The sequence below is a fragment of the Hesperophylax consimilis genome, chromosome 26 (genome assembly GCF_061612785.1).
Source record: "Hesperophylax consimilis isolate HC1 chromosome 26, BYU_Hcon_1.0, whole genome shotgun sequence".
NCBI lineage: Eukaryota > Metazoa > Arthropoda > Insecta > Trichoptera > Limnephilidae > Hesperophylax > Hesperophylax consimilis.
Window position 1 is genome coordinate 13,382,176 of NC_142861.1, and position 25,904 is coordinate 13,408,079.

At 34.9% G+C, this 25,904-nt stretch overlaps 1 protein-coding gene across 1 annotated transcript in view; it reads right to left on the reverse strand.

The window, feature by feature from the left end:
* Mcm7 (minichromosome maintenance 7) overlaps positions 1-24,515 on the reverse strand; it is a 37,337-nt gene extending 12,822 nt beyond the window's left edge. Inside the window, exons 1-11 of the mRNA XM_089647467.1 lie at positions 24,363-24,515; positions 24,180-24,283; positions 19,262-19,402; positions 17,076-17,200; positions 16,504-16,595; positions 15,706-15,932; positions 15,046-15,228; positions 4,427-4,614; positions 2,404-2,725; positions 1,791-1,957; positions 46-212 (exon numbers count right to left, since the gene is read on the reverse strand). Of these exons, the coding sequence (XP_089503593.1) occupies positions 46-212; positions 1,791-1,957; positions 2,404-2,725; positions 4,427-4,614; positions 15,046-15,228; positions 15,706-15,932; positions 16,504-16,595; positions 17,076-17,200; positions 19,262-19,402; positions 24,180-24,283; positions 24,363-24,396 (1,750 nt within the window). The 5' untranslated portion in view covers positions 24,397-24,515. The remainder of the gene's footprint in view (positions 1-45; positions 213-1,790; positions 1,958-2,403; positions 2,726-4,426; positions 4,615-15,045; positions 15,229-15,705; positions 15,933-16,503; positions 16,596-17,075; positions 17,201-19,261; positions 19,403-24,179; positions 24,284-24,362) is intronic.
* Between the last annotated feature and the right edge of the window lie 1,389 nt (positions 24,516-25,904).

Consider the following 25,904-nt stretch of genomic DNA (forward strand, 5'->3'; position numbering starts at 1 on the left):
TCACAGGCTTGATGTGATGAACAAAAAATGAATTAGCACACTTACCGACGATGTAATCAGTGAGATCCTCAGGGATGTTGGGATCCTTCCTCTTGCAAAGGGACACGTAGCGGCGCATGAGCCCCATGTCCAGGGCCTTGACGCGCGACGGGGGCTGCTTGCTGTGCGTGTGTACATAGGTTATGTGGCGCGCCAGCTCCAAATCCTTGTCCCTGGAGAAATGTTTAATTCAAATTATAATTTAACAAATTAAATTTGGCCCAATAGCTGTGCAGTTCATAAAGGCTGGCAAAATGTGCCTATACACGGTGTCCGGAAACTCGTAGTACAAGCGGGAAACTGAAGAATCTACACCACATGGGGAACCCAAAAAAACATAAAGTTTTTTGATTTGAGCATTTTCAAAAAAAAAAAAAAAAAACCAAAAAAAAATATTTTTCGGCTATTTTAGGGTTAAAGTTTTTTCTGGTGTTTAGGGTTGAATAACAGATGTTTTAACCCTGCAGAGCAGAAATATTTCATGATTACACCGGGTTAAATGAAGGGTGATTTCAAAATAATGCTTCAAATCCGAGTTTCTTCATTTGTTTTACTTTCAAATAGTTTTAATTAGTTGGGTACTTTGATCTTCAGTAATAATTTATAAGAATTTGATTAAAAAAAAAAAAAAAACAAAAAAAAAAATCAACTTCAAACTCGATTTACTCGATAACGAAAGCTCAAATTAAAAAAAAATATACTACAAAATCGACTCCAAATGTGATGTAGATTCACCAGTTTCCCGCTTGTACTACGAGTTTCCGGACACCCTGTATAAGAAAAATTAACCATAGATTTTATTATGTGACAAATTTCGAATCTTAACATATTTTCTCCATGAATTATTGAGTATTGCATATTTGAAAAAGCCCAATTTACTATCATCTTTCACTGGCAAATATCCCGTGGAAGAATTATGTTGGGCATGTTTTATTGTGTTTATAGGATCGGCGCCTTCCGAAGGCAGTTCTTTAGAGCACCTTTCATTAAAATACCAGTCGAGCAAATACAGCCAAATCATCTGACAACATTTTTTAACTCTTTGCACGGGCCGTATCAACTGTTGTTACGGCAAAAATTCTATACTCACACGCGGCTGTATCAACAGTTGATACGGAAACTTTGACAGCCGATATTCCAGCACTCTTTCATCATAAATGTATTTCTTGCTCACTTGGACATTCGTAAAACTATCACGATGCTGACATCTACAAGAATTTCTCAAAAATAAAATTGTATTTCATAAAAAAAGATCGATAATCAAGTGCGCCTCTTCGCACCTTTTAGTCCTTTAGTTTACATTTTTGTCAAAGGATGGCGTTAGTACTAGTATGTCATTCATAACTTTTCATAACTAAAAATGATAAGTGATCATGGTGTCCCACTTGTGTCTATCAACGCAGTGGCCTAAGTACACACACGCCGAGTGAATGGCGGGACCACATTCAAAATACGGTACGTCTTTGTATGAAATTTTATGTTTTTGTTATAAACATCTAAGAGTGTTGACACACGAGGATTTGTTTTCATATTGTGGAGAATAATCTGTTCTGTCTATATAGTCCAATAAATCATGCCAGAATGCTATATAGATATTTGAAAATATGTACCGCGTACGGGTATAGATAAAACGGAGCAAATTAACGCGTAAAGGTTAATGAAAAATGATATATATATTTTCAAAATTGTAAATTAATTTTACTTTTACAAAAATAACACCAGTCTATGCATAGCTAAGATCAGAAAGTTACCTGTTAGGTTTATCCTGAATAAGCCACAGGAGGTCAAATCGGGACAGAAGCGCAGCTGGCAGCTGAATGTTCTGCTCTATGGAGCGCTTGGGGTTATAGCGGCCGTAGGCAGGGTTGGCCGCGGCCAGGATCGACACTCGGGCATTGAGGCAGGTCATGATGCCGGCCTAAGTTGAGAGAGAGAAATTGAAACCTTAGAAATCACAAACCTTTTAAATTTGAATGACTATTATTATTAATTTATATATCAATGTTTCTTATTATTAATTTATATATCAATGTTTCTTATTGCTAATTTAAACATTTACAATGGCTGTAGAGACATTTTTGTAAGATTCACTGAACATATTATAACTTCATGTTAATAATTTTGGCACTATGCGAAAGCAGTCATTATCAGATTACACTACCAATAATTTAATAAAATAGAACCACTTGCAAAAACAAAATTTTAAAAACTACTTATAGAAGGCGTATTTGTGGATGCTGTGCTTGTTTTAAATGGGCAATGTTTGTGTTTTAAAGACTACAACCTGTCAAAGAGGAATGCATCTAATGGATGGCCCTCCCATAGCTGACGAGTTTCTTTTTAAGACATAAAAACAATATATACCTTGGCAATACTGATAGTCTGCTGTTCCATAACCTCGTGGATGGCCGTCCTATCCACCTCGGCCATCTTATCAAACTCGTCGATGCAGCAGACGCCCTGATCAGCCAGCACTAGTGCTCCCCCCTCCAGCGTCATCTCCCCGGTGATGGGGTCCTTCATCACTGCGGCAGTGAGTCCCACACCCGAACTACCCCGGCCCGTGGTGTACTGCGAGCGGGGCGCCAGGCGGTCTATGTAACCCAGGAGCTGGGATTTCGCCACTCCGGGATCGCCCATGAGGCAGATGTTGATGTTGCCGCGGATTTTCATGCCGTCGGGACGCCTGGAAAGATGAAGTAATTTTTGTATATACATACAAAACATAAAATTATGATGTATGTTCCATTGTCATGGGAACATTCACCATAATTTTATTTCCACTTTTCTAGTCGGATAGGGGACCCTTCGCTTCAACAATACACCACAAGGACATATATAACGCCACCCGGTTGGGCAGCGTTGTGAGATGGGTTAAGGTAGGAGCTGTAGGAAGGGATTTCTTGATGATGAGGAAAAAGATATGCCGGTGGCGAACGACCCATTGAAGCCGACACCAACTGTGAATGGGTGTTCGGATTGTGTTCATCGAGTTTCGTGCAACGGTGCACAAGGGATCAATTTTGCTAGCTCCTTCAAGCAGGGTGCATTTACATACCTGTACCAGGAGAGACTGTACTGAGGCATTCAAGATTCAGTGTTTGCATAGTATGACATTTGTTTGCATAGTATGACATTGTTTGCATATTTGGGGCCGTGCGGATCAAAAAGAGGAAATACTAAAGTGAAAGCAAATCCTTAGTCTTAATATGCAAGGTTTGTGTCAAGTAAAGTCTGATACGTCTTAAAAGAGGTTGCATTTAATGTAATTCTTTATTTATTTATTAAAATATACCAAACTAGGCAAATACCCATATTATGGTGATAGCATAATATATGAAGTAAAAATAATCTATATATATTATAAAAGTAAGTGTACAATGTGTGTGCTGCTAAAACTCAGGAAACGAGTCCCGGTTCGATCAAGGGAGTTATATGGTGTGGTAGCCCTCTATCCCCCATCCACGAAGAAGGTTCCCGTTTTTACCTGAAGGGTGTACTTTTGAAGATATAAGGGCTGGAAGTTTCGCTCTCTAAAAACAGTCCAGAACATTCGAGAGTAATCCACAACATTCTGGAATGTTCAGGAATAGCCTGGAACATCCCAGATTATAATGAACTAAAAACCTAAACTTTTAGTAAATTTGTAAACGTGACAATACCTTGGTATTTCTAAATAGTATAAAACACTATAAGTCACTATCCGCGTATGTCTGTTTGTGAGCTTAGTTCTTCTAAACTATGCATTGGAATTTGATAAGGTTTTCACCATCATTTAAAGAATTTCTTCCGGAAGGTTTATATATATATAATACATGGATATTATATTCATTGAAAGTAGAGAAAAGTCAAGCAACGCCGGTACACGTCAGCTAGTAATAATATAAAAACAAAAATAATTATAATTGGACAAATCCGTTTCATTATTTGGGCAGCTGTTCATTTATTGGTGTTGGTCCAGTCCTCAAGTTCATTCCTGTTAAGTCCAGTCCTCTTCTATACTTATATCTTTCACTTCTCAATAACAGGGTTGTCTTAATGTCAGGGTTAATCGATAATAGGGGTATAGACGGAATAATGGGTCATTATCTTTTACCCGATTTCCACAAGGATTCCTTAAAGTGCATCTTTCTTCATCCATTTATTGGCGGCTGAGGGATTTTGGTGCCTCGGCATTGGTAGGCAAATCCAGAGATGTCATGTTGGATAACAGCTGACTTTCTCTAGTCAGACAATTATTTTACACAGGAAGCTTTCCAATTCTGTTCTGCCATTATGCTTTCTGTATTGCTGTTTGAATCCATTATATACCTTAGGAGCTAGGAAGATATGAAAAGGTGCAAATGATGTATTTGTTCTGGTCTTAGTCATGTCTTTTAATTGTTACCTGTCTACACCTCCCACCAGCAGTAGGAGTAGGGCTTTCTTCACATCCTGGTGTCCGTAGATCTCAGGAGCCAGACTCTGCGCCAGCCGAGAGTAGAAATCCTCCTCTGTCAGCTCTGCCAGTTCTTCCTCAGTCAGGTCACTGTGCATGGAGTCCTTGTCATCTGACTGGTTGAGGCAGGTTATCACCTGGGGGAAAAGACATGATACATATTGTTAATGTATGTAATTAATGTCAGAAGAATCAGAATCATTTTTACTGGGTTTTTACAGATGTTCTCACTTACGTGAGAACTATCCAGTTACAAAAACTCAGTTAGGTTACAGACAAAAATCTAAAAATTACATATAAACAGGTAAAAATGCAATGAAATACAGGTTACGTACAATTAATAAACCACACAAATAATAATATAAAATTATACATAAGCTCAGTAAAATGAAAAATAATACTAGGAGAGTTACAGTGATACATAATATAATTATCTAAACATATTAGCAGTAGCAGAACATTTTTTTTTGAATCTGTAGATTATCGACGAAAATATCTACTTCAGCACACTCAATCTTATTATACAGTTGCCACATTTGGGTCAGAGGGCTAAAATAGGCGATATTATTTTTGAAAATATTCAGGTGAAAAATGCTATGGTGTCTTAAACAATGGGAATTGGGGACATTTATTTCAATATTGCTAAGACATAATGATGTATCAAGATGGCCGTGATGAAAAAAGCATAATCAAAGTTTAATTTCGAGCCAAGGTCATTTATGAATATAAGAAAAAGGAGGGGGACAAGATTTGACCCCTGTGGTACTCCAGAAGTTACAACTATATGGGATGATTTGTATCCGTTAATAGGCACTAATTGTGTTCTATTATATAAATATGATTTCATCCAGCGCAATAAGTCTCCATGTATTCCTATTTGTTCTAGTTTCTTTAGTAAGATGGAATGGTTAACTTTATCAAAAGCTTTTTGGAAATCAGTATAAATTGCGTCTACTTGTAATCTTTCATTAAAAGAATTACACACATAATTACAAAATTCCAAAAGATTTTAGTTGATAGATCTATGAGAAATAAACCCATGTTGCCTAGTGCAGAGAATAAGCTTAAAATGTGAAAAAATATTTTTGTATATCAATGATTCAAAAACCTTGGCAAAACATGACAGTATACTAATTGGTCTGTAGTTTTTTATCAAAGATTGGGCACCTGATTTAAAAACTGGTACCACATGTGCTTCTTTCCACAAGTCAGAAAAAGTTCCCGTAGTTAAAGATGCATTAAAGATAATGAACAGCGGTAAACATAATCTGCTCAGCAACTGACAAAGAATGGAGGAATTTTATCACGTCCAGGACCTTTACTCGAGTCTATTTTACTCAAAAAACATTTTATTTCATCTGCACTAATATGTATTATACCTAGGTTGCTTTGGTTGTGCTCAGTAATGTTTGGCATTTAATCAGTAGATGATTTTGACTTAGTGTAAACCAGTGGCGGCTCTTCCTTGAGGGTCAATAGGTTTTTGACCTCCCTAAAAATTATGTAACAATTTAGATTTTAACAGCTACTAAATAATTAATTTTATTAAATTTATTTTAATATTTGCGAAGAATAGCGAATCCCATTGCCATCTAGCGTCCAAACGAGAAGCTATTGAATTTTTTGCAGATTCGATTTACAATTCAGATTACGCTTTTAGCGACATCTAGTGTCCAAGACAAATGCAATAGTATCGCAGTTTACTTGGGTCAATTCAAGCTTTGACCACAGAACATTCTTTTATCTCATTCTTTACTATACAGACAAAGGAGGTAAACACGCTTGTCTGGACGCTTGCTTAAAATCATACAAAATATTTTTTTAGATATGCTTTGGTGTTGACCGGGGTGAAACAGAAATATCCAAGATCTAGATGTTAGAGAGAGATGTCAAAAAAATCAAACGACAGTTTTGTTGTGTGATATATTGCATTGTTTAACAAGGCCAAGGCCATCTTGGATTTATCTCCGAAATCTCCGCTTTGACGTACGACGTGTTTGTTTTGTAGATTGAATAAATTAAAATGTCGAATTCGAATTCTGTAGATGCCATACTGAAAGATATCGCGAACAATTCATTAAATCACGAAAAACGTATTCAAATAAAGTCACGTGGACGGCCACAACCGGAATTGAAACTTATTTCTGTTACAAAACATAAAAATAAAGATATTAAACGATATTTTAATTCGAAAAGTTATACATTTTGTGATTGGATTTGTGGCTGTGAAAAAAGGAACTTATATTTTTGTTTTCATTGCTTACTTTTTAACTCGACTGATAAACAATGGACCGAGATAGGGGTGAGTGATTTGAAACATTTGAAGGAAAAAATAAAAAAGCATTCTATTTCTACATTGCATATAAATCATTCAATGAGTTTTGTCTTGTTAGGAACCATTGATATTCGGATTCAATTAGACAGTGCATATCGTAAATCACTCGTGGACCACAACGAAAAAGTGGATAAAAATAGATATATTTTAACAAAAATTTTGAAATGCATACAGTTTTGTGGTTCTTTTGAACTGGCATTAAGGGGTCACGATGAAACAAAAGAGTCAGATAATCCAGGTATATTTCGTGGCTTGATTAACTTTATTCAGGAAATAGACATTGTATTAAAAGAACATTTAGAAAGGTCTTCCAGTTTTAAAGGTTTGTCTAAGACGATCCAAAATGATTTGTTAGATTCAATTTTAGCAGTATCTCAGGAAGAAATTAAACTAGATATACAGAAATCTGAGTACGTTGCAATTCAGGTGGATGAGACAACTGACAGCTCCACTAAAACCCAAATGGTATTTGTGATCAGATATTTAAAAGACAATGTCGTATGTGAACGTTTTTGGAAATTTGTTAATCCGCAGGCTTGCACGGCAGTTGGCTTAACTAATGAAATATTGACTCAGTTGAAGATCCTGGAAGTTCAACCGCAACAGCTGATAGCGCAATGTTACGACGGAGCAGCCGTTTTATCAGGGAAAAATGGTGGCGTTCACGTTAAAATCAAAGAAACTTTCCCCCGTGCTCACTACATTCATTGCTACGCCCACCAACTAAATCTAATTTTACAAAAAGCATGTACGATAACGACAGGTGTAAAGGTGTTTTTCGCGACCCTGCATTCATTTTCTGTATTTTTTTCAAGATCTCCAAAGCGAATGCATTATTTAGATGAAACCGTTAAAGGTCGTTTACCAAAGGCAGCTCCAACTAGGTGGTGTTTTAATGCCAAATGCGTCATTACCGTATTCACACATAAATCTGATATTTTTAACTGTTTAAATTTAATTTTGGAAAAGGAAAATGATCAAAATACTTTAAGTCAAGCACAAAATTTAATAAATAACCTGGAAAAGAGTGTTTTTCTTTATTGGTTAACATTCTTTAACAAAATAATGCCTCACTGCGAAATTTTATTTAAGCAAATGCAAAAAAGAAATTTGGATGCAATATTAATAAAAAAACATATTGGAGAATTTCAACATCACATTTTGGCCATACGAGCAGAATTGAGTTCCAACCCAGCAAATTCAATCAGTTCCCCAGAAGGCGAATGTAAGAAAAGGCGTCTTGATGAAAATAATAATTTGGTTGCGATTGAAGTTTGTGACACTATTTTAGTGGAAATGCAAAATAGGTTTAAATATGGCGATCATCTCATTTTATCGAATTTATTTAATAAAGATAATTTTGCTGAATATAATAACTGTTTTCCAACAGCACAACTAAATTTGTTGGATCACTTTGATGAAATTGATTCATCGAAGTTAAAAAATGAGTAATAGTGTTTTACCAATGTGATGACTTACACCATGCTAACAGTGCTGCATCGCTTTTAAATTTTTTGTTGACGAATAATTTTCAGGAAATATTTTCAGAAACAATAAAAGTATTAGAATTTATTTGTGTGATACCAATGACCACAGTTGAAAGTGAGAGATGTTTTTCAACTCTTAAACGTATTAAAACATTTTTAAGAAATACAATGAGTCAAGATAGATTAAGCTCACTTGCAATGCTTAGCATTGAAAAAAAATATATTTCTAAAATAGATAATTTCTACAGCCGTGTCATTGACCATTTCGCAGAAGCCAAAGAAAGGAGGATCGATTTAATATACAAGAAATGTTAGAGTGCTTTTTTATTATTTTTTACTATTAGAATTTAGAATTCAGAATATCAGTACATACCTACACCTACCTACACCTACCTATCCAACGCTTTTATCTCGGTTCATAGATTTTTGTAGAATTTTTCAATTATAGGGAATTTCCAGTCATAGTAATAACAGCTCATAATAATAATAATATTAATAATAATTTTTTTCAAATATTTATGTTGAGGGATCAGTAGGATTTATCGGTCCAGTTGGGAATTCTACCGAGCCGAACCCTCTGATATGAAAATATCTAAAGTCGGTGAATATTATTTTCCCATTTGATCTCTCGTGGGTTGGCGTGTTGTTCTTGTATTGTTTTGTATTAACTATACTTATATAATGCACTTACATAGTGTGGATTGGCTAGATGATCATTTGTGGAAAAGTGTGTGGAAGGGTTTAGTTTTCCTAGAAGGAGGAAGATTTTACCCGGCCATAAAATCGAAAGAATACAAATAAAGATGTAGAAAAACATAATTAATAATATGAACATTAAAGTTTAAAGTTATGTGTTAATAATAAGTAATAAAATAAAGAACATTAATTATAACTATATTGTGCTACCGGCTTCGGAATAGGTGAGTACCGACAAATTAATTATATGTACCTAGGTATTGACTTTTTATAATATTCCCTACGCATTAACTCTAAAGGTATGTATGTACATACTACGCTACGCATAACGATATCTGGACTACTTAGCAAGCATTCATTTTCTAAGAAATAGATATTTCAGAATCACACTGACCACACGTTGCGATGCCTGTGGCCAGTGTGATTCTAAAGCATATATTTCCATAGAAAATGTATGGTTGCTAAGCAGTCCAGATATCGTAATGCGTAGCATAGCGTACGTACGGCGACCCAGTGTGTATCTACCTTTATTCATTTTTTCGATTGACCTTCCACTTTTGGATCCCTAGAGCCGCCTCTGGTGTAAACAGATGAAAAATATTTAGAGAATATGTTTGCTATGTGTTCTCCATCATTTGCGGAAATATCATCAAGGTGCATTATTTTAGGAATGCAATTGGTTTTTCGTAATGATTTTGAGTATGACCAGAATACCTTTATGTTATCATGCAGACCACTTTCAACAGAGTTAATGTATGATTTATAACATTCACTTTGCATATTTTTTGCCATTTTTCTTAAATTAGAGAATTCTCTATAATCTGATGCATTATTATCTTTCTTTACCTTAAGTCTAACCTTGTTTTTTTTCTTCTTAAGAATAGCAATCAATAAGGAAGTTGAGTGAAAAATATTTTGACTTATAAAAAATATGTTCATGTAGATCAAAAAATATTGATTCTAAATATATAAATATATTTCTATATTATTATTCTTAGAATTAGTTAAACGTTCTTGAAAAAGCATTCAATAGCAATAGACTGTATACGCTCCACGATTGGTCGAAAGAATTCTGACGTCACATGTGTCGTGACTTGTACGTACAACAGATCACCTATGGTGCATCTCTTTCTATTACATGAGAGATGGTCGGTTTAGATGAGAGAGGTGTATAGGCCAAAGGTTTATTTGGGTTTGTCAAATATATGTACGTATTTGTTGTTATTATTATATGAAATGGATTTCTAAAGATACATATTCGTATAGTGCTTTATAATAATATGTTGTTTATTGCATAACTTAGAAGTTTTTATTATTATACATGTCACATAACATGTGATACACTTCAGGCCGCCGGCCGCCCAGAAAAGTCTCACAGTGAACTGGGCTGTAAACCGTTATTTTTTTTTTTTTGGGGTCAGTGCCGGCAACCCGGGCATTTTATTTAATTTCATGGTTGTTTACATTGTTTTCTTTTCTTTTACCCGCCTCACTAGACAAAGTCTGTTCCGAGGCGGGTAAATCACATATTATATTTGTTCCAAAAGAAATGTATGTATTTAAAAAAAAATATATATATGTATGTAAAAAGACAAAAAGATACAATTATGTGGTGGTATATTAAATATTTACATACATACTTTTTTTTTTTTTTTTTTTTTTTAGGTACATTCCATGAGAAGATTGCCTATGTAACATAGATAAAAGTAAATTAAATTTTGTGACAATTGAATATAAATATAGCAGTTACATGATAATTAGTATTGCAAAATTGCAGTTTCTCGCATTTGTTTTATTTGAATATTATATAATTTCGTGAGAAATTGTATGAAATGTTATTTATTTAGAATATTTTGAATATCTGTTCTTTCCTTTTCATTCAGCCATAATACAAATCTTTTGAACAGCCAATTCAAATTATTTGGGGTGACGTAAGGTTTTGTTTGTGTTAGGAAGGTATTGAAAATGTGTGGTGCTAGGTAAGATTCGTGTTTTTTTGCAAAAGTTGATTTGATATGGGGAACTTGAAAGTGCTTATTAATTTTTGCTCTTGTGTTTTGCGAGTGAGGTATGTGGAGATGTGAAGTTTTGATACAGTTTTTGTAAATGATCTTCCTTATGAATAGTTTATTTACGTCTAGTAATTTGTTTTTGATCATTAGCTGTTCCGTCGGATGTTGGTAAGATTTTTTAAACATAATTCTAATTATTGTTTTGTGATTTATTTTAAGAGAATTGAGGTAAGTATCTGCTGCTCCTCCCCAAACTGATATTCCATACGTTAAAATACTTTGACAGAGTGCGAAATATATATTTTTTAGTTGATTTAATGACATGATGTTTCGTATTGTTTTGAAGATGTATGATAATTTTCGTATTTTTTTTGATAATATATTAACACACTTTAATCGGGAAGAGTAGTTCTACCCGTTCGGTCGATTGATGCTTAACGTCGGGAAGGGTAGTTCTACCTTCTGCGCCCGCCTCATTTCAATGGCAGAAAAGAAGAAATTATCCGATGTCTTTATATGAATATTATATACCAATCTCTTTGTAAAGGTCCCAACTATACGTACATAATTATCAAATTGTAATGCAAGTCTTTTTTTAATATTTATCTTGGAGTCTTTTGTGTACATCGATATTTCAACTAAAATGACCTATATTATTTAAAACTTGACACTTGATAGGTATTTCATTTGAAGATCAACGAAATAAGTAATTTAGATGACATATTCTGTTATTCTAATAATTCAATTCTTGGAATGAGGGTTTTTATGACCATGAAACCCGAAACAAATCTCTCTATCTCTGTTCCGCACCCACTCAACTCCTAGGTGCGAGCGAGCGCACAGTGTCTGACGCGACTAACAAAAGCAGGTATCGGCAAACACAGTTAGGCGGACCCTAATAAATATTTACAAGACAAGTGCATGTCAGTTTTTAAAACGCAAATTGTCGTACGGTTGTGTTCTGAGGAGATAATATTTATATTAGCTTTTTCAAACCTTTCAAAATGGATTCTGAAAATTACGAAAGTGATGACGAAATCGTTGCAGATAATTTATCTGCCTGTTCTAGTAATTATTTGCCTGAATTCGATAGTGAAAGTGAAGAATCTAGTGGAAGTGAAGAAATTCCTTGTAGGAGAAGAATGTCGGGATATATTTGCAATTTGGAAATATACTGTGGGCAAGGAAAGCGACTAATAGATACAGTTGAAACATTGCTTAATCCATACCTAAATTTGTGGCATCATGTATATATGGACAATTACTATAATAGCGTTAAAACTAGTGAAGTGTTGTTGAAACATAAAATAAGAACGTGCGGAACAATGCGAATTAATCGAGGTTTTCCCGAATGCCTTAAAAACGTAAAACTCAATCCAGGCCAAAGTATTTTCCGTCGAAAAAATGATGTGTTATTGCAAATTTGGAAATCTAAGAGGGACGTCAGAATGATTTCAACTATACATTCTTCGATCATACTTGAAAGCGGCAATATCGATTGGAAGACGAAACTACGAATCTGGAAACCACAGAGTGTTATTGAGTATAACAAATATATGAAAGGAGTTGATCGTGCAGATCAGTATCTTTCGTATTACTCAATAATAAGAAGAACCAAAAAATGGACTAAGAGAGCTGTGATGTATTTATTGAATTGTGCTCTGTTTAATTCCTACAAAGTTTACAAGGCCTTGAATGCAACCAAAAGACTGACTTATAAACAATTTTTACTTAATGTTGCCAAATATTGGATAATGACCGAGATTTCTGAAACTGATGCAAATTTTGAGGAACCGAGACCATCCACTTCACAATTACAAAGGAAAGTCTTGAAAAAAGATCCTCCAGGGAGATTATCAATGGACACGAAAAAACATAAAGCGATAAAAATTGTCACCGGCGGTAAAAAGAAATATCCCCAGAGACAATGTCGCGTGTGTTCTGCGCACAAAACGAAAGGTCTGACGAGTTATATGTGTCAATTTTGCGACGTCCCTCTTCATAGGGGGGAATGTTTCACTAAGTATCACACCGTATCCAAATATTAGATGAACAATTTTTAGACGTGAACTGAAACTGATTAGATAAAAGTGGTTAGAAACTAAAACCTAATAGTGTATGGTGAAAAACAATAAACAATATTACGTGAGCAATACGAGAAGCATTCTACCGTAAGTGATTATTTTAAATTTCATTTGAAAAAATAACCAATATTATTAGCATGTTCCGATGGTTTTGGTCCGCTGTACCGTGCGAGGAGCAATTGTACACGTGGTATTTCAATGGGTAATAATGTGTTACTTTGACGATACTAGAGAAGTGGCAATTGTTTTTGTTTTTATAATGATTTGGGCTTGGTGAAAATATAATAATTTGTAATTTTATTAAATTGAAACCTAGTTTATACTTAAAAAATTGAGCCCTAATGACACAACAATGACTTTGTTTTCGATTTATTATGTTGCATTAGAAATAATACTTGGTTTTCGGCTAGAAATTTTATAGCTTGGGTATGCTGAGTTAGTATGTAGAAAATTTTATTGAAATATTTCCATTATTTAAGAAGATATAGCGATTTAAAACAAATTACACAAATTCGCGCGGGACCTTTATTTTCGCCCGTTTTCAGCGGTCAGCCGGCGAAAAAATAACCCGATCAAAGTGTGTTAATATGGAGATCCCATTTTAGTTTATGGTCAACAGTTAAACCTAGATATTTTACTTTTGGTCTTTACTTTTCTGCGCGGTGGTCCTGAATTCGCGCGGGGCACCTCAACAAATATCGACGGGAATACCGTACCGGGCAGGAAAAGCAAATATTCTAACTTAAAATATTAATTTAACTATGAAATCTTAATCAATTTTCTTTTTTTTTTAATATCATCAATTCTAATAGACGGTTAACATTGGTAAAAAAATTACTGGAATTCCTTGTTGAAGAATTAAATTTTTTTCCATACAAAATGCTTAAGCGACGTGGTTTTCACAGTTCGAATGACGTCACACCCACACCCCGCCTCTTACCGCTCGGATTCCGCTCGTTTTGGCGGGCTTAATAAAATTTAAACTTTGAGAATTAATTTAATTATGAAAACAAACTTTAAAAAAAAAAAAAAAATACCAGTATTTAAGTTTGAATGCGAACATTGATAAAAAAAAAATAAAAAAAATGGACTCAACTTCCTTATTGCTGATTAAACCAGACAGGATATTGATTTTTTGATTTAATAACATTTTTTACAAAATTTTCGTCAATTATTTCCCAGAATTTTTCATAAAACAAAAGAACCATGTTATTCACACATTTATTTTTAAAAAGTGTTATCCAATTAACCGACAATAGATCTTGTTGACCTTTATTATAGTTTCCTTTCCTGAAGTTATACTTTGAATCATATTTGTTATTTTCTAAGAAATGATTTTTATTTTATTTTACCTTAATTTCAAATGAAGGGTGATAATGATCTAATTTGGTTAATCCTGTTGCTGTATGTATATCTATGTTAACTTTATCAGACAAAAAAGGTCTAATAAATTTTCATTTCTATTGAGTACATAGTTGAATTGATACAAATTACAAATTGATAAAAGGTTGACAAGACTGGGTGCTTTCTGGCTTTTATAATAAGAAGGAGAAAGGACATTCTTTTTAAATGAAGTGTCAGGTAACCATTTAATTTCTGGCAAATTGATATCACCTATAATAATAAACTGTGAATTGTAAGTTGAATGTTTTAAATATAGATCCCGTAATTTTACGATCTGACTGCAATAATTATCAACAGTTACATTAGGAGGAATGTAGACGACACAAATAAAAATTAACGAGTTTGAATGAGTATTGGACTTGATCAGGAGCCACAAATCTTCATTGTCACTTTCACACTCAGTTTTTCTTGTAACAAGAAGTTTTTTAGAAACGGCGGCAAGAACTTATGACTGTTATTTGCAAGAATATTTTTCGCACCAGATGCCAGTCTGTGATTGACCAATTTTACTTTCATCCATTTATTATACCCCAAAAAGAATTCAACTCACATGAGCCTCAAGGTAGGTCTCGCTTAACAGCCCACTGACGACCTGCATGAAGCCGGACTTGAGCAGCGGCAAGAAGACTCCCGTGACACTGACGTGGTCTCCGGGTTGAGAGTGGCGCGTCGTCTCGCCGCGACAGTAGATGGTCAGCGAACGGGGAATGTGGCCCACTGGGACTTGGTCGGACTGAAAGAAACCAAATTATTCATTGTATACATTTTTATTATCTTTCATTATTTCCTTCCTATTTTATTTATTTGTGATATTTTAAATAGGTACCCATTTATCTATGTCCTAACAATCCTCATATGAACATTTTTAGAATACATCAATAAATCTGTCATCTTTGGAGGGACCAAACACATCTGCCACAACGATGGACACTGGCAAGGTTGTCTGAAACGTTGGTTAAAGAACAAGAATGAAGTACAATACGAAGAACCAGAAGTCAACCAATTTTTTTTTGCAGTTCATGTATAAATCGTTACAAATCATTATTTTCGGAAAATAACGTTTGAAAAGCTGAAAGGGGTAAACATTCCATACTTGAACGACGTTAGAATGCATGGGGATAGCATTTTGATCTATAAAATAATGAATATTGGAAAATTAGACAATCTTAACCATTGTGGTATATTAGCCAGGAACAAGGTATCTACTTACGTGCTCCTGTATTTTAATTTCCTGGAACTTCATGAAGCGAGAGCCCCTGGTCTGCAGGTATAGTCTGCCACCGGACTTGTTGACACGGCAGTCGTCCGTGATGCAGGTGCCTAGCGGCATAAAGGTCATAGAGTGCACAGGCTGGTAGGTCTCAGCGCCGCACTGGTCGCACGTATATGTAGCCACCGTCATCATGGGCTTCACCTCGGTGCAACGAGTCACGATTCCTAATAAATAAATAATTTTATAATTAACTACTTCTTGAGTCATTGACTCATTTATAACTGTTTCTATCACGACACTCCCCTGAAGAGTGGCGAATTCAACAGTAGAATTCGGACGTGAAAAACAAGCACCTTGTTGTGGTATTAATTGCCAGGGTTCTTTCTTCCTCGAAAGACGTGAACCTCACTAAACCAAATCCGGAGCAGTCACAGCTGTTGTGCGTATATGATGCACAAATGGGGCCTTAAGGTTTCTGAATAGTGCGGATGTGGACATTTTCAAACAATAGAACTCACTGTAGAAGAACGTCCCCTTCATCAGTTCACAGGAGGCACATCTGTGCTGAACCAAGTTCTTTTGGATTCTATTGAATGACTGAATAACCTCAGCACCCCACTTTAACCTCAATCATATGAAGAAGAACGGATAAGCATTATTAATTATGTCTGAATCTAAAATAATGTCACGGATCAAGCTTAACGAAGTCGGTAATAAGCTATACAGTTATACGAGCTGTTTAGTCACGCATTTCCGTATGAACATTGTTATAATATTGATATTGTCAATGCTTACCTCGAACAGTAACCAGTTTCCCGATGTGTTCGGCTTTAACTTCTCGGATAGGCAATGACTTGGTGGTGTTGAGGTCCTTGAAGCCAACTTCACTGTAAAACACAAAGGATCCACGTTAATATTTGTTCAATCAGCTTTATGATTGTCTCGAGTATTAGTGCCATATTGTAAGGCTTGACTCAAGCAGTCAAAGAATTAAAGTTGTCTTTTTACACAGTTAGGTTAGCTTGGGTTCAGTTTGTTTTCATACTCTCCGCGGTCAGTCTCGTTTTAGAGGACGATGTTCGTTATGCGGTAACAAACATGTTTTTAATTTGGAATTATTCATATTGGCAACTAACTATAACCAAATCTGGATGTAAGTTGCCTAAATGAGTTTTAGAGTGGCGGGAGTTACAAAATGGGATCGAATAAGGATCTCGACGATCCCAGAGGAGCTAAAATCTGAACCCCTACTACTCTGGGTCTGCTATTGACAGGACACTGATATAGCACAGGACAGGGACACCTGGAGGCGCCTTCGTCGATGCGATAGGTCTGCTAACCAAAAAGGACAGGGACAAATAACTTACTATCTGCGCACCAGCTCTGGCGGGTACTTGTTGCGGGGGTCCCTATGCTCCGAGGGCAGCCTGTTTTGAGACTCCAGCATCAGACGGTGCTCGATGTACACATCCAGGGCATCTTTGGCTATCACCTGTCGACAAACATCATTATTGTATTTGTAATGGGTCAATATTGTAGAGAGAAAGAGTGAAATACATTGAAGTACTGAACAGAATGCAAGTTAACACAATCAAATGATGAAAGGTAGAATGTCTCAATCATACCTTAACAAATATCTGCAGCTATAAAGCTTATAGCTGCAGATATTTGTCATAAACTATCCTATATATCAGCTTACTGCAGCTTATAGCTGCAGATATTTGTCATAAACTATCCTATATATCAGCTTACTGCAGCTTATAGCTGCAGATATTTGTCATAAACTATCCTATATTTCAGCTTACTGCAGCTTATAGCTGCAGATATTTGTCATAAACTATCCTATATTTCAGCTTATAGCTGCAGATATTTGTCATAAACTATCCTATATTTCAAGCTGGAACCTACCATACCCATTCACAAAATTTCATTGAAATAGGATGGGCGGTTTCGGAGATTAGCCTTTACGAACACAGTGACATGTGATTTTTAAATACTAAGATGTATTAGAAGACTCAATTTTTAAACTTTAAATAGCTGTTCAAAAGTTTTGCATGAAACAATATTTTGTGGAATTTGGGTTCGCGAACTGTCAAAATTGAATGATGCACTAAATTGGGATATTAAATACATTTATCACAAAGAACTGGTATTGCATTTTTTTTTAATCTTCATTTTAAATAGATATTAATCTAATACACTGGTATATAAAGCTTAATATATAAAAATTCAACCTGCGTATGTTTGTGCTCGCAAAACTCGAAATGTAGTCAACCGATATCGCTTAAAATTTCAAAGTTTGTTCTTATTATTAGTGCCAGCTCGAAGATGTTCGTGGAATACTTAACGCAATATCTCTGCATCGGAATGAGATACGGAGTTGAATTAAAGTCAATGTAATGTAGTTCTTTAACAGTAACATTGTGGTATACCAGGGGTTCCCAACCCCGTGCCCGCGGGCGCCATGGTGCCCGTGGAACGATTCGTATGTGCCAGATACTATTTGACAGGGAAATAATTTTTTTTAAAAACATTATTTAAAAATGTGAATTATTTTTATTTATTTGTTAGAGTTTTAATTTTTTTGAGTGCCTATGTTTATTTAATACGTTTGTATGTTTGCGATATTGTATGTATGAGTGGTTCCTTTGCTGACAGTACTTGTCGCAACCTGTCTAGCGGCGAGCCAGACTGCACTCTTCACGCTAGCCTGGAACGGAGAGTTCTATTTGCACATCACTCCTTGTACACGCAGAAAACCCGAAGTGAACGAACGCCACGAACTGAGCCGATGAACGCCGAAGGCGCCAAAACACATGTCAGCTCTTTCTGTCAGTGAAAGCAATAAGCATGGCCCCAACAGCCAAACTGACAGTAGTCACATGCTCGTACCGTCCCGATCGGTTCGGCGATCATCGGCTCACTTCGGGTTTTCGGCGTGTACAAGGAGTGATGTGCAAATAGCATTCCCCGCCTGGAACCGCATTGTTGTCATTTTGATTGCGATTGCTGCCCCACGTGTGTTGATTAAAAATAGGTGGTGCCCGCCACCCTACCGATATTTTAGACTGTGCTCTAGAGTACAAAAAGGTTGGGAGCCCTTGTGGTACACAGTAGTGAATGGTGGAAGAAGTCGGAGACGCCCGAGAAAGACATTAGCAATAACGAAGTATTGCAGGGTCCACTAATATGTAATAAAAATCATTTTAACAAGCGCGCATTCGAGAACAAACTTTTGTTTGTTACTTAATTAACTTATAATAAATAAACAATATAGGAATTTAGACCCATATGGAATCGGCCACAGGATGTCGTTTTTAGACATATATTGATAAAATGGAATAGTTTTATATCAGCTTTCTACTAAAACTGTAGATCGCGAAAAGATTTTAAAAAATTTGATTTGGCAAACGATTGCAAAAATCGCTTGAGTGGTTAGGTGAGACCCTTAAATAGCAGCCGGACAATCAAGTTGGATATTCAATAATATAGATCTGTTATATAAATCTTTGGGTTGATGGATTCTTTTAAAATAAACTTTTGGAGAAGGTACCTCTCTTTCTTTGTACTGGGGAAGCAGATCAAAAACCACATCAGACACAAGGCTTGTGTAGCGCCTTGTGTTTCCGATAACAGCATCAGCCAAGTCCTCGTTGAAGTCATGGAGGTCATCCAATTCCACAATAAAGGGCACCTAAAGTTCAAATATAAGATAAAATAGTAAACTTACAGAAAATAGGGATATACAGGTTACTACGCACTTTTAATAGAAAAAAAAACAATGAATCGATTAGATAATAATGAGTATTTCAGTTTTCGGAAATGGAAAATAATGTATTTTAATAGCCATTTCGTTTAACAAAACAAATAATTTGACCTTTATTCTTAAAGCCATGTTTTGACATAACATTAAAATAGTTGTTTTAGGCTGTTTTCTTATTTTTTTTTAATTAAACTCGAACTAAGAACCTATTTTAGCATTGGGTTAAATAAGTGAAGAAAAACTAACTTTAATATCAATAACAATGTTCGCAAAGTGAAAAAACAATTATAATTTTAACAAAATAACTAAATGCAGTACAGTCGGACTTGGTTATAACGATCATGGCAATAGCGAGTTCACAGCTATAATGAGCAATAAGGAAGTTGAGTGAAAAATATTTTGACTTATAAAAAATATGTTCATGTAGATCAAAAAATATCGATTCTAAATATATAAATATATTTCTATATTATTATTCTTAGAATTAGTTAAACGTTCTTGAAAAAGCATTCAATAGCAATAGACTGTATACGCTCCACGATTGGTTGAAAGAATTCTGACGTCACATGTGTCGTGACTTGTACGTACAACGGATCACCTATGGTGCATCTCTTTCTATTACATGAGAGATGGTCGGTTTAGATGAGAGAGGTGTATAGGCCAAAGGTTTATTTGGGTTTGTCAAATATATGTACGTATTTGTTGTTATTATTATATGAAATGGATTTCTAAAGATACATATTCGTATAGTGCTTTATAATAATATGTTGTTTATTGCATAACTTAGAAGTTTTTATTATTATACATGTCACATAGCATGTGATACACTTCAGGCCGCCGGCCGCCCAGAAAAGTCTCACAGTGAACTGGGCTGTAAACCGTTATTTTACTTTTGGTCTTTACTTTTCTGCGCGGTGGTCCTGAATTCGCGCGGGGCACGTCAACAAGTAGCGACGGCAATACCGTACAAGTACCGTACCGGGCGGGAAAAGCAAATATTCTAACTTAAAATATCACGTTAACTATGAAATCTTAATGAATTTTCTTTTTTTTTTAATAACATCAATTCTAATAGACGGTTAACATTGGTAAAAAAATTACTGGAATTCCTTGTTGAAGAATTAAAAATTTTTCCATACAAAATGCTTAAGCGACGTGGTTTTCACAGTTCGAATGACGTCACACCACACCCCGCCTCTTACCGCTCGGATTCCGCTCGTTTTGGCGGGCTTAATAAAATTTAAACTTTGAGAATTAATTTAATTATGAAAACAAACTTTAAAAAAAAATAAAAAAAATACCAGTATTTAAGTTTGAATGCGAACATTGATAAAAAAAAATAAAAAAAATGGACTCAACTTCCTTATTCTTACAAATTATTTGCACTGATGTACCGTGCAAATAATTTTGTCAACACGAATTCTGATTACATGAATAGGTCGTCGTTGGGTCTGAAAAAAAACAAATAATTGGGAATTATTATTGATGTAATAAGAAATAAAAATGGGCAGCATAGCTGCCCGAGAGCACAACGGCGGCTGGCGGGAATTTCCCATTCCAATAGGGACGGATTCGTATATTTAAAGCACTACCTGTGATTGTCGACCATGTGAAATTTGAACTTTGCAAAATTGTTCCCATTTTACTTCTCTTCGTCTTCTTTTGAATAGGCATCTCATTGTCAATTTTGTTTTAAAAACCAATAAATATGATTATGAACGTACCTAGTTACGATTACTTACAACCCTGCAGGGGGTAAATTTACGACAGTGATGCAAAACTTTTTCAGCAGAGGGGCACTTTGCCTATTTTTCAACAGCCCGCGACCTTCAAGTATTTTTTTTTTGTTTACGTTGTGGGGGTTGACAGCAAAATTTAAAATTAAAGGTTTCTTTTTTTTTTTTTTTAATTTTGTGTGATACAAACCAGTTCTTAAAATTTAGTTCCATTTAGGACATGCAGCATAAATTAACCAAAACTCTTTAAAAAAATATTTTTAGGGGTTTCAAGAATTACCCCCAAACATTTTGATTTTTCTCCATAGCCAGTGGGCAGTATAATTTTGAAAAGTGGGCTGCAAGAATTGTGCCGAGGGTTGTGCATCACTGGTTTACGACAAGTAAAATTTTACAGCTGAAAAGCATAACAATCCCGCAAGCTAGTTATTTATGACAAGTGAGATTTTACAAGCGATGCGATACGCACAAGCTAATGATAAGAAGATAGACAATTTAGTGATATTTTTCTTGGAAGTCTTGAACCAGGTGATGATAGTTACGGTTCCATGATAATTCCTCAAAATGACAATTCAATACACCTTTAAAAGGTGATATAAAGTCATTACAGTGATGAAACAAAAACTAGGTTAAATAGATCACTTTTCATAACTTTATAACACTTTATAGGTGTGTTTAATTGTCATTTTAATGAGTTATCTGGTCATCGACAGTTGCAATGCGTTGATTGTGAATGAGTAATGGCTATAAGGAGCAAATTTAGCCAGCCCGTTGTGCTCGCTATAACCAAGTTTGACAGTATTTTCAATTTTTCGGAAACTGAAATACTTACTCCCCATTATTATCTAACTGAATGTTTTTCTATTAAATTTTTTTTTTTTTTTAAAGAAAGACAAACATTCCCGGGTTACGAATAACCTGACAATATTTGAAAATCTCCTACTACCACCACAGTAAGCTGAAAATGTTGCTTGTGTTGTGATGGAGGACTTAGCCAGCCGAGGAATTGAACACACTACGCCCGAGTGGGACCCAAGCGCGATGTCAACTCGGCCACCGACCGGTCGAAAAATGTGTCGGTAATTATTCGGGATCGCTGGCTACGGCTAATATGAAATATTTTGAAATAAAACCTTTTGATTTACCTTAACCTTTTGAACGCGTTAATTTGCTCCGTTTTATCTATACCCGTACGCGGTACATATTTTCAAATACCTATGCACGCAATTGAATGTCAAATTATAGCATTCTGGCATGATTTATTGGACTATATGTATAGTACCAATTTTTACGTAAGCATGGGAGGGGGGGGTAAGAGCTTTGCTTACTTTTGGTGACAAGGGGGAAGAGGGGGTAAATAATTGTAATAAATCTGCTTACGTAATACTTGAACGGCCCCACACTTAAATTTTATGTCACTTAATATAATAACAAAATTGAACTAACGCCATCCGTTGACAAAATTGTAAACTATGGCACTCGAAGGCGCAAAGAGGCTCACTTGATTATCGATGTTTTTAAATGAAATACAATTTTATTTTCGAGAAATTCTTGTAGATGTCAGCATCGTGATAGTTCTACGAATGTTCAAGAGAGCGGGAAATAAATTTATGTCAAAAGACCGCTGGAATATCGGCATTCAAAGTTTCCGTATCAACTGTTGATACAGCCGCGTGTGAGTATGGACTTTTTGCCGTAACAACAGTTGATACGGCCGCGTGCAAAGAGTTAATTACTATAAAATGAAACTGACTGCTTTTGGTAAATTTTTAATTTTAGCATTTTAATAACGTAAAATGAAAATTTGCTTTCATTTTTATGGGATGGCATCCCAAATAATTTCTGTCGATGACATTTTCTTTTGTTGGTATTCCTGTTACCATATGAGTGGCTAGAATTTTTACCATTAACTCTATGCAAATAATAGGTAGGTACTATTTTGGCCGAACTCAAAAGTAAAATAAAGGTAACACCTAAATAAATAATTTATGCTTTGTAGGCACTATTTTGCCGGAATATTAAATTAAATTATATATATTTTTTTTAATATACGTTATTCAATTGTCTAGCCGTTCGTTGTGTTTCCGTTTACAAATTAATCATCCAAAATAATTAACTTATCGGCGGGACATGCCAGGACAGGCGAAATATTATGGCGTGTAATTGTTGTTCTTTTGGAAGTTATTAGAAAGGAGGAAGTTTTATTAGAATGGTTGAGAAGTCACAACGTAAACCGGCGGGAAAAAATGTGAAAAAAGTGGAAATGTTTGTAGTTTTTTTATATAGATGTCGAAATACTGAAATAGTGAGTGCCGGTCACGGACGTAAAATCAGGATACCAGTGCGACTTAGGTAATTCTGAAGGTTTGTTTACATTATATTACTAATTATTTCACATTGTTCGTTTCAATTGTGTTTTTTATACTGGTAGAGTAAAAAATCTTTGTTTCACGTCGCTAATAAAGTAAACAAAATTACGCCCCATTGTTTTTTAACCGCATGAAGTCGGCTATAATCTAGCCACTTATGTAGAATCAGGCATTGAACCAATTGACAGAAATTATTTGAAATGTCTGTCATCCCATACAACGAAAGCGAATTTTAATTTTACGTAATTAGAAATCAAAATGCTAAAATTAAAAATTTCACAAATGCACCCAGTTTCCTTTTATAGTAATTAAGGTGAATCAAAAGGTTTTATTTAAAAATATTTCGTATCGCCAGCGATCCCGAATATTTACCAAAGTGTGCAACCGTGTCCCTATTTGTGTATATTTACTGACATAAAAACAACAAAAGTTCATTACATTTCAGATTTAATATTGTATGGTTCAGCCACTGAGAGCTCCTTTCTAACGTCTCTTTCTGTTAAATGAGCCATTCGAGAGAAATGGAGAGGTTATAACGGCATCTCGGTTGCTTTTAAATACCTAACTATGTTTAAATTTTATTTCTGGAAATGATTTTTATACCTGTTCTCTGTGTGCTACTCTGGTAAGTTGCAGGGCATACTTAAAAATCTTGTGTCCCTCTTCATCAGCTGCACAAAATTCCGAAAAGAAAGACTTGAAAGACTCTGAAAACAAAAATGTGGTTGTTTATATTGTTATAGATAGAATCAGAGGTTATAAACTAAATATTTCGAAGGTAAAAACCTTTATCGGCCGCGTAGTCGCGAACTCCAGACATTTTGTTGCACTTGAATCGATTGAAAAGACCTCAATAACAAATTGAAAAGTAAGCAATGGTAAGCAACAACCGCAACAATGAACTACAACGAACTTTGCCAAGTTTGAGACGCGCCGCTCGCTGTCAATATTTGGCGGGAATAAATATGCCATAGATTTACAATTTACCACTAAACTTGCATAGACCAAATTGTAAACACTTCACTAGTGGTGTGCAAATAGGCGTTCGAAGCAATATCGATTTTCATTTTTATTATTTACTAGCAGGCGTACACACGGCGTTGGTCGACGTTTTCTTTACTTTCTACAAATAAAATATGCATGTATTATATATATATAAACGTTTTGGAAGAAATTCTCTAAATGATAGTGAAAACCCTATCGAAATCCGTTGCGTAGTTTAGAAAAACTAAGCGCACTAACAGACATACGCGGGTAGCGACTTTGTTTTATATTATTTAGAGATTGTAGGTACATCAACATCTCACAATTTTTTGGTAGTTTTTCAATGTCTAGCAAACAACAATTAATAATATATTTTTTGAAAAATATACAGGTTTTGGACTGGTATTAAAAAAAATCACGTTTAGCATTTCTGGTATGGAATTCGTCACCATGTATATATATATTATTAACTCCGTTTTTAGGGGGTTTTGTATAGGAATAGTTAAAATGATATTATTTGCAGGTATAGTTTTCTAATTTTTTTTAATCATAACTGAACTAGATACAAACTTTTGCATTTTTTAACTCATAATTTGAAGATATCCGCTAAGGAATCTACATTATTAGCGTCCATTAGTATTCTGGGCAATGAGAAGTACATAATACGACAGTAAGTCTCAAAATTTTTGCACTGAAAATAGTCGTGACGAAACTGAAAAATAATAAGGTAACGGAAAGCATAAAAACTATAAAAATGTGTTTGGCGACAATGTTAACGAAATAAATGTGATAAGTTTAGTGCCAGATACAGACGTAACGCGTTGTCTCGGTCAGGACCTTCTGCCTAGGACTGAGTATTTTTATACCACAATTCAAAATAATAATGCCAGTATTTTAAATTTTCTAAATGCATCGTCAAATTAGGTGGATTATAAGTAGCACTGTCTTGTCACCATAAATAAAATTACAGAAATATTATTTTGTTTGCTGTTTTCCTGTAAGCTTATGGCTTTCAAAGTGGGCCCCAAAACTCAGTGTGCCCACAGTCCCCTTCATGGCTTAAGATGGCCGTTACCCCCTTTGGCATTGTGCACAAAAAGTAAAAAAATCAACTCTAGCAAGGCCAATACACAATATTATGTTCTAAAATACCCAATATCAATGCATTACATAATATTATGCAATGCGTGACGATTACATGTTTAATATTCATAGTACAAAAAGGTAAGCACTAGATAATTCTTATACCCGTCCATTTAAAAAAAAACAGTTTTGTTGGGTATTTTGCCTCAAATCCAAAATTAAGTTTTGTATGAAAAAGTCTGCATAAAAATCTCTGAAAAT